Source organism: Physcomitrium patens, chromosome 17, assembly GCF_059467195.1.
Source record: "Physcomitrium patens ecotype Gransden chromosome 17, ASM5946719v1, whole genome shotgun sequence".
In the NCBI taxonomy this organism is placed as follows: Eukaryota; Viridiplantae; Streptophyta; class Bryopsida; order Funariales; family Funariaceae; genus Physcomitrium; species Physcomitrium patens.
In genome coordinates, this window is record NC_143426.1 from 16,124,714 (window position 1) to 16,134,371 (window position 9,658).

General features: G+C 43.5%; 2 protein-coding genes across 5 annotated transcripts; one reads left to right on the plus strand and one right to left on the minus strand.

Moving 5' to 3' along the window:
• The first annotated feature begins 3,034 nt into the window (after positions 1 to 3,034).
• LOC112294304 (uncharacterized) lies at positions 3,035 to 8,411 on the plus strand. Of its 4 annotated transcripts, none has more exons than XM_090243940.1 (4): positions 3,035 to 3,816; positions 4,079 to 4,409; positions 4,803 to 5,791; positions 5,895 to 8,411. In XM_090243940.1, exons 2-3 carry the CDS (start codon positions 4,399 to 4,401, stop codon positions 5,788 to 5,790), a joined length of 999 nt encoding a protein of 332 aa, XP_090100066.1. In that variant the 5' UTR covers positions 3,035 to 3,816; positions 4,079 to 4,398; the 3' UTR covers position 5,791; positions 5,895 to 8,411. The 4 variants fall into 4 exon arrangements, with proteins under 4 accessions (XP_090100066.1, XP_090100065.1, XP_090100067.1 ...); XM_090243939.1 differs by having other exon boundaries at positions 3,035 to 3,457; positions 3,920 to 4,409; XM_090243941.1 differs by having other exon boundaries at positions 3,035 to 3,457.
• LOC112294305 (acyl carrier protein, chloroplastic) lies at positions 7,963 to 9,064 on the minus strand. Its single transcript, XM_024544595.3, has 2 exons — positions 8,653 to 9,064; positions 7,963 to 8,492 (listed from the first exon to the last, which is right to left on the minus strand). Exons 1-2 carry the CDS (start codon positions 8,932 to 8,934, stop codon positions 8,250 to 8,252), a joined length of 525 nt encoding a protein of 174 aa, XP_024400363.2. The 5' UTR covers positions 8,935 to 9,064; the 3' UTR covers positions 7,963 to 8,249.
• Positions 9,065 to 9,658: the final 594 nt, after the last annotated feature.

The following is a 9,658-nucleotide window of genomic DNA, read 5'->3' on the forward strand; positions in this document are numbered from 1 at the left end:
AGTCAATGAAAATCCATCCAATATTCTATGTGTCTCTTCTTGAATCATACAAGATAGTGAAAATACGAAGAAGAAGACAAGCTGTCACGGATATACATATAATTACCTACAAGAGTCGATAAAAGTATATAAAAGTAGATAAAAGTAGGTTAATTGTGCAATATCTTCTAGAGAAGCTTCTTAAAAGCTTCTTAGAAGCTTCATAGATGCTGCTTTGACCTTATAGGAGTCCATAGTTGACTTTTAGGTTAGAAACTTGGTCAACAAGTTAGCCATGTGCCACACATGTTGGTAGCTTGAAGGACAAGCTAATTACGTAGTCCACTCATAGAAAACTTGCCTTGCAAGCAAAGACATGTGGCCTAGAAAGTCAACACATATTAGAGGTCTTATAGAATATCGCCACGTGGCTTCTAGTTAGATAGTATATATAGAGGCAAGAGTGAAGCTCTCTTCACTCTTGTCAACTCCTTTCTTGCTTCTAGTCTAGTTTCAAGGGTCTCTAGTTTTCTTGTCTTTTGGCAATAGCCATTCTAGTTTCTCTTTCAATATATATATTTGTTTATTTACCTCTCTTTGAGTGAAGGCTCACTTGTCTGAATTGTTTTTCATCGAGTTCATGTCCTTGACACAAGCTCCACCTCCTCCTATAGAAGTGGAAAATAATGAAGAGTTCGAAGTGGAAGAAGTCCTAGATTCAAAGCGGCGCCAAAATAAATTAGAATATCCTTTTGATTGACACAGATATAATATTAGTGAATGCACATGGGAGCCAGTAAAGTATCTTACAAATGCAACAAAGGTGGTGGAGGCTTTTCATTGACGACATCTATCAAAATCAAGATGAAAACCTTCCTTATAAAAGAAACAAGATCTAAACAAGATAACATTCTACTTTCAATCCTTTTTTGTAGCTTCTTTGTAGTTGTGACGTTCAGGAGATGGAGAACCAACAACTAGCAAATTCGACTCAAGAGCCTTTGTTAGCTAACTTGTTAGATGAGATATTATGATTGTTACAATCTTCAAGACGATGCAATCAAGATGAAGATCCTCAAGAAAGTCATATTCTTTTTCGAATAGGTGGCGAGATATAATGTGTTTGGTATCATGACCTTGGAAGGAACTCCCGATGTTTGGTGATTTTACTAGAAGTAAGAACAACTCTTGATGGTGTTCCAAATATTTTATTTGAATGAAGTTTTGAAAGCCTCAATAATGATCAAATGATTGGGTAGTCTTCTCGCCTTGGTATGAGAGACTATCGATGGTTGAGAGGCCCTATCAATCATCTTCGAAGAGAACAAAGATTAGAGTATGTGGCAAATATAATTCGTTGCATCTTAGACTTCTTCGACATGTGATCTTCGCTCCTCGTGGAACTCGTTCTTAGAAGGGGGGCATAATGTCATAGACATATATTTATTGTAATTATTATTAAGGTGATATGAATAGATAGAAGTAGATAAAAGTAAATTAATTTCATAATATCATTTAGAGAAGCTTCCTAGAAGCTTTATAGATGTTGTTTTGACTTTACATGTATTTATACTTGATTGGTAGGTTAAAAACTTGGTCAACAAGTTAACCACGTACCACACATGTAAGTAGGTTGCGAAACAAGCTAACTATGTCGCACCTACATAGAAAACTTGCCTTGCAAGTTAAGATATGTCTTGTGCAAAGTCAACACAATTTTTGGAGGTCCTATAGAACGTCCCCACGTAGCTCCTAGGTAGATAGTATATATAGAGGCAAGAGTAAAGCCTTCTTCACTCTTGTCAACTCCTTTCTTGCTTCTAGTCTAGTTTCAAGGGTCTCTAGTTTTGTTGTGTCAAGGACAAGAACTCGATGAAAAAATAATTCAGACAAGTGAGCCTTCACTCAAAGAGAGGTAACAAAATATATATAAACAAGTATATATATTGAAATAGAAACTGGAATGGCCATTGCCAAAAGACAAGAAAACTAGAGACCTTTGAAACTAGACTAGAAGCAAGAAAGGAGTTGACAAGAGTGAAGAAGCCTTCACTCTTGTCTCTATATATACTATCTAATTAGGGGCTATGTGGCGACGTTCTATAGGACCTGCAATATGTGTTGACTTTGTAGGACACATGCCTTGACTTACAAGGTAAGTTTTTCTACGTGTGGACCACATAGTTAGCTTGATCTTCAAGCTAACAATATGTGTGGTACATGGCCAACTTGTTGACCATGTTTCTAATCCAAAAAGTCAATTAAAGACACCTATGAAGTCAAAGCAGCATCTATGAAGCTTCTAAGAAGCTTCTTTATTAAATACTATAGAATTAACTTACTTTTACTTACTTCTACATATTTGTATATGTAATTATTAGCTTACATGATTATGTCCATGACATCTTGTCTTTTGGCAATAGCCATTCCAATTTCTTTCTTAATATACATATTTAGTTATTTCTATTTTGTCATCATTCTTTGAGAAAAGTTTCACTTGTTTATTTGTTTTTATCAAGTTCTTGTCCTTGACAAGTATACATAATGCTTTAGATTAATAATGATTAGTAAATACTTTTCAACTTAGTCCATATTGATAAGATATGAAATTAAGAGCAATACACTAACACCTACTATTGTTAACCTAAATTATAGAGTTGGTATGTCATGAATGATTAGGCCACATGAAAAGTTGTAGGTTTTCATGTAATGTGTATATCAATTCCAACCCCAATCAATCCTTTGGCCAGATATGATTCGTTTCACTTTTTTAGAACGTTTTCAGCTTCATCTAGTTGTTTTCCGTTGGTTTTCTATTCTGTCACGAGCAACTATTCACACACAACACACAACACACAACATTTCAATACTTCTGCACTTTGCAAAGTCATGAATTCCGCAGACTTGGTCAATTCAATATTTTGCAAACAAATGCAGAAGCGGGAGATTTTCTACCCCGTCGGAACACCGAGCAGCTTGCCTACTATTACGGTCACTTGCACATCGCATGGCGCATGTGTCACGAATACCCCTCCTGAATGTGCATTCATCGCCATTCCTATCCATCCCATTGAGAAAATTTGGACACGAAATCACGATTTAGGACAGCGGGTACTTGCTTCAGTGGAATTCTGGGTTTATCACTGGACCGCAGCCACTGAAATAAGGAAAGTAGTCGATGATTGTGGCGGTGGGTGAGTCCCACATCTCAATGTATCATTAACTTACATCCCCGTCGCTCACATAAAATCTACTGTTAACGCGCAAACCTAGGCGACGGACAATTATTCGTGGGGTTAGGGTTTAGGAGAGTGTGCTGTGAAGCTTGCTGAGGAGCTTCTTAGCAATCCAGGCTAATTCGAAGATCCAAACAATGCACTACTCAAGAATGGTAGGGCCTTAAGTTTGTCGTAGACTTTTCTGGAACCGACGCATTGTAAGAAGAAAACTGCGTAACACTTCTGTCTCAACCCGAACTGTGCGTTTTCTCGCACCCATCCATTTACTGTAATGTTGCACCTCTCATCATAGATTGAGAAGTTGTCGCAGATTTGCTTGGTGCCTCTCGCAACGTCTACGCTTGTAGTCCTGTCTCCCCCAACTTCGATGCTTGTAGCAACGAGTGTGAGCTATAAAGTTTCTGCCCCTTAGATTTGCATCTGTATTGGATTGAAGTCGCTTCGTGGACTGTGTCTTGCGAGTGTCGTCGCGTCTCTCTCTCATTCTTGTGTTGGTATCCTTTAATTTCGTACCCTTCGTCGTGGAAGTGTACAAATTTTACCAACCTCTTTGTCCTCAGCATTTTAAAACTACAGTTGATTATATACTGCGTGGAGGGTAATCAACAATAGCCCTACCTCATGGTTACTCTAGTGTTCACTTTTGTACGTGTATCATTTCAAATGTAGATTGAGGTTACTGCTTTATTTTGCGATTGCAGGTGGTCTAAAATTCTGCGCAGGTATTTCTTGCTAACGATCGCGGGGCCCACGGTTGGGGGCAGACACTGTAGATGGCTTTTGATGAGGTTTATAGTTGCTTTCTTTTAAAATTTTGTGTTCACTCCCATCTCGTCTGCTTGATGACGTGAGAAGAGCAGGAGAAGATTGGCAATCATGCGGTGGGCAGGAGTACAGGTTTACATCAGACAAACCCATTCATGGCTTACTCAGCTCTTAGTAGAAGGCATCGGGGTCGGGGGAGGTGGTTTGAAAGGTGGTCAATATGAGTTTCGAGTGAAGAGTTCGATGTCAACATGGAGGATTGGAAGCTCTCGCAACGATTTTATCGAGAGTGGCTACGGTGTTGATGGCGGGGGTAGTGAAAATAAATCCAAAAGTATCGCAAGCCACGCTGTCATCGCCGGACAGTTTGAGGAGCTGATTCGGAAATGGGGCCCGGAAACGCCTCAGCTTCTCGATGCTGTGCAGGTTAGTGCAACCGACTGGACAGCTTCTGTTTTAATGTATTTGTCTATTGCTCATGGTCAGTTTTAACCTTGTCAAATTTGTTTGTTGTAATTGTACCTTGGAAGCCATCAAAGTCGACTACGCTTGTTGAAATCGAGGACTAGGTCACTTCACTTTCGTGTTGAAGTACTCGGTGTAGAGAATGTAGAGTGTTCTTTGGTTTGTAATTCGGTTATCTAAGTGGTACTCGTGGTTATCTTTAGGCCCAGTTACACCCAATTATTGTCTGTCGGGTACTGAAGAAATTGTCGAATCTTAAAGCTGGGAGGAATTTTTTTTTAACTGGGCAACATCCAAGATAGGTTACCAGCACAACATGTACACCTACACAGCGCTCATTGACCTCTATGGCAGGGCGAAGAATTATGAAGCCGTTGAGGAAGTTCTGGCTGAGATGTGCGAAGTTGGTTGTGATGTGAGTATTGTGACTTTCTCGTTGGTCATGCGCTGGTACCGAGAAGCAAAGAATTTGGCAGGTATTCGTCGAGTTCTGGAGCACATGCAGCGAGAGGGTTGTCTACCCAATGAGTACATATACACGACCTTCATCGATGCACTTGATAAGGATACCTGTCACGAGGAAGCTTTGGCTGTGTTCAAGGAGATGCGAGATTCTAACTGGGAGCCAAACATATTTACTTACAACGTTCTCATACATTCTCTTGCGACAGCTGGCAAGCTGGATGGTGCCCGTGAGATGTTCGGCAGGTTACCTGAGCCTCATCATCGGCCAAATTTTGTCACTTACACGATTTTGGTAACTGCTCATGTGAAAGCAGGAGAACTTGAGAAAGCTGTACATTTCCTCAAAACTATGATGGAGGCTGGGTTCATGCCTTCCCACGGATTGCGATCGATTCTGTTTACAGCATTGATGGCTAAAGGTCGAGCGGATGAAGTGGCAGAGCTTACACTTATGTGCACGGCCATGGGACTGAAAATCCATCATCAAAAGTCAGAAACTGACGGCATCTATGGGAGACCACCGGGCTCAGCGAGGATCGCAGGATTATTGATAAGTTTGGGACCCGAAACAGTCAGCGCATTGTACAATCTGAAATCAAGGTTACCGAGTCAATTCCTCTTGAACATCTTCACGCGTATGAGTGGCCATCCCGAAGCGGTGTGGCGATTTTATAAGTGGCTGAGGAGCCAGGATGCGCATGTATCCTCTAAATACGTTTTTGCTGAAGTGCTGGACATTCTCGGAAAGGCTGGTTACGTGGAGATGCAGCTGGAGGCATTTGCAGATGCAGAGGCTGCAAAAGTAGCCAACGGAGTTATGTACAACACTTTGATCCATAGTTATTGTACGGCTAAACAGACCGATGCCAGCTCTTAAGGTGAATTTCCAACTTATCGTTTTCTCATCTTGCCAGTGATCTGACAAAGTTCAACCCATATATGTGAATTCGGTGTCTGATGATGATACCCTGGGATGCGCAGGTACTCGACAACATGAAAGAACGTGGACATCGTCCAAATGTCTATACTTACTCCATGCTCATTGACTTGTTGTCAAGAACTCGTAATCACGCTCACGCTTTAAAGATGTACAAGGAGATGTTCAAAGCCAATTCCAAACCTAATGTGAATACATACACCACACTAATTCACAGCTTGGCAAGAACAGGGAAAGTAAATGCCGCAAATACTATGTTCATGGGACTGCCTTCTCTTGGGATTAATCCCAGTGCAGTCACATACACAATAATGATTCAGGCCTTTCTGAGAGCGAAGGCTGCCGGAAGGGCCTTGGCATTACATGAAGCGATGAGGTCGGATGGAATCGTTTAGTCAAAAGTCACTCGTCGAGTGTTGACTGGAAGGCTTCGGGCTCTAGACTTGCACGATGACGCAGAGCTTCTTTTGCGTGACGAACCCTCTCCTCACGACGGACCAGTTATGGGTGGCAAATGTCACAGTTGTCCGGAGCCACAGCAGGATCTTCAAAAATTCCACTGCTATCCTTATCTCGATGTTGAGGTTCCCACTCACTCTTTGCAGTAGGCTCGATGCAGGAACAGTTGTATAAGTGAACTCGACACCCATGTAGCCCATCACTGGACGATGTTTACATGTCCAGGATAATGAGCTTCAAGTTCTCGAATGGGCTTAGTAGATTTGATTCTCATTCTGCACGCATTAGGGCCAAGACACCTTGTCTGTGGTTTAAAGGCAATGGCTTCAGCAGTACCAGTGCGTTTGGGTGGCCATCACGAAGAACCCTAGTGAATCTTTCTTGCTCTCGACGGTTCTCATCGGATCACGAGATGTATGCTTGCGTAATGATGGGAAACGTGGTCACATCATCGGGTAGAAATACTTACAGATCGGGCGCTGCAGTGCAACTCCTGGCTGAAAAACGGAGCAGTACCCAGTTTGACAAGGATTATTCCGCGACTTGGTGTTGAATCGAAGTTGCAGCAAGGACTCGTAGGAATTGTGACGCGTATGTGCCGCGACCGATGTGAGTGACCGACAGTGACTTGTCCAGAAACTATGTTAAAATCCGAACTGTTCTCAAGAGTCGTTGACAAGGGTGGTGAAAACCATTGTGCTTTGGACTGCAGATGGAGTTTATTTTATTGTCCCACTGTGATTGTCTGGCTCTAAACACCTCATTGAAAGCGACTTTCCCTAGTCCAAGGGTAACTGTTTTGTGACACGCATGGCAGAGGATAAGCCTTGAGTACTGCATCGATACTTGTGGCACTTCCGAAGTTCAGCGGCGCTTGGCAAAACAGTTCTTTCGGCATTTTTGTCCTGCCCCATCAGGGTTACAGAGGACTTTTCCTCATTGCAATAACTAATTGGAGGCACTGCACTGTGACCAGCATCGCAGTTATGGATTGTAGCTTTCCAGAATGCCTGATTTATGCTGCTTCTGGATCCGCATGACCATCAGCCTGCTCGATGTCAATAGTCAACACGTGCCATAACTGAGCTGGCACATGGTGTCGGCAACCAGCCAACATCCCTGTGACAGATCATCTCTAGAGCATCATGACATACAAAAAGCCCTAACCTTTAGGCCATAATGACCTAAAAGATGCACTGCCAAGGTATAATTGGTCGAAAAGTCTTTCTCGAATCTGTCCAGTCGAAGATGTCTTGCAGTTCCGACGAACATAGCGACCCCTATTATCCGCAATTCATGTCAATGAACTCCACCTGCTCAAATTGATCAGCGCATGGGAAGGACAACTGCTCCACACACAACAATATCAGGTGAAACCCAGCGACAAGGTTTCGTTTTATCGTGCTAGATATCTCGTCGTTGCCAACAACAGCACACAAGCTCCAATTTCGACACATGAGAACACTGCCCGACACCCGAGACCAACTCAAAATCGCAGGTAGCGTCAACCAACAGGGACACACCCCAATAGAACAGTCTACAAGAAGCGTTCTCGCACCACTTCAACCCCATCGACACAGAAACTTCACCAACGCAAGACCCAAAACCCTTCCATGTCAGATGATGAACACACACTCGCCACAATCCACCAGCTATGGTTCATGGGCCGAGTATATCAACTGGCCCTTTACTTAAAACTACTTCCACAAAAACGTTACCGGTACATGACAAAGGCTACGTTGCAGAGAACCAGCTCTATGCATGAAATATTACCCGAGTGTCTCGAATCCACTCCTGATCCTAAATGCTTTACCACCGAAAGAAAGAAAGAAAGAAACTGCCGTCGGACACGCCACAAGTGTGTATGTGTGTGAGTGGGGGGAGGCGTTGTGGTGGTCGGCCGGAAATATAAGTAACGTAGAACTATCAAGACTTGTGCCCTACTTGGACGCGATGACCTCCTTGATCAGGTCGGCTGCATTCCCCACGGTCACAATCTTGTCGGCGTTGTCCTGCTCCACTTGGATGTCAAACCTCTCCTCCAGAGCCATCATGATTTCCACAGTGTCCAGGGAGTCGGCGCCGAGGTCAGTGAACTTGGAATCGGGCGTGATGGAGTTCTTATCACAGGCCAGCTGCTCCGCGATGATGTCCTGGATGATCGAGAATGCGTCCTCCTCGGACTGCGCGATGAGGGAAGCGGGTGGGACAATGAGAAGAGCACAGGGACGAACGCGATACGAGACGATATGCAAGGATCGAAGACCAAAACGATAAAGCGGACACGGCGCAACAGAGCAAAGGAAAGGGAAGGAAGAAGGTACAAGGGGGCGCATGACGTACTGCAGAGGCTCGAATGCAGGGCAGGACGCGAGCGTGGCGAGAGACGAGCACCAGGCGAGGGCAAGCGACGACAGAGGACAGCGTGCGGAGGGAGCGCAGGCCCGAGAAGGGCACGCTTCGGGGCGAGGCCAGGGCAGCCGTGATAGCAGCAGCAGCGACGACGGTGAGGGAGGCCATGGCAGGCAGCGGATGGAGCGAGGCAGCGAGCGGAGGCGTAAGGAAAGGTGAAGAGCAGAAATGTGGAAATAAGCACTGCGCAATGCCGAAGCGCTTAAAGCACATAAAGCGTGCGGTTGATGTGGTCGAGGCCCCGGATGGAGAAAACGAGGAGGAATTCAACAAGTGAGGTGAGAAATTCTGGGCTTCCCTCCACCCTACACTTTCTCATGAGTAGCCAGGGAGGGAGTTTACACCTCGTCCTTTCTTTTCTTTCCTTTCCTTGCCCTTGCCTTCCTTTCTATCTCTTTTCCTGCCTGCACTTATGGCCCAGGCCCTAACACCACACCACCCATTTTCCCTCCACCATGAGGTTTCTGGTTATAGGGGACCATATTGCATGCATCCAACCTCCTAAACCACGCTCCCAATTCTTTTCCTCACATTCAAGAAGCCCATCTTCTAGAGTTTGAAGGTTTGAGTGTTTGGTGTTCAGCAAGGGCTTCTGTGACTAAAGTGGAGCTTGCTCTGTTGCATGGGCAAGTCATTGAGTTGCAGTACTCAGAGCCCTTCCTAATGGACATTTGGGCTTCACAATCCTTCAAAAAGAGAATATATATATATATATATATATAAAGATAGCTACATCTATATATGTAGTCTGTAACGGATTTCAAATCTAAATTCTAATATTACAAATTAAACATGTATAAAATTTGGTAGATTGAAAAAATTTCTGTAGACTTAGCTTAAAGTTAGACATGACTTGTTGATCATTTTAAATTAGCATTGAAAAGTGGCTTGTCTTCTTGGATATCAATTTCCAAGCACTTATCTTAAAATAATTTTT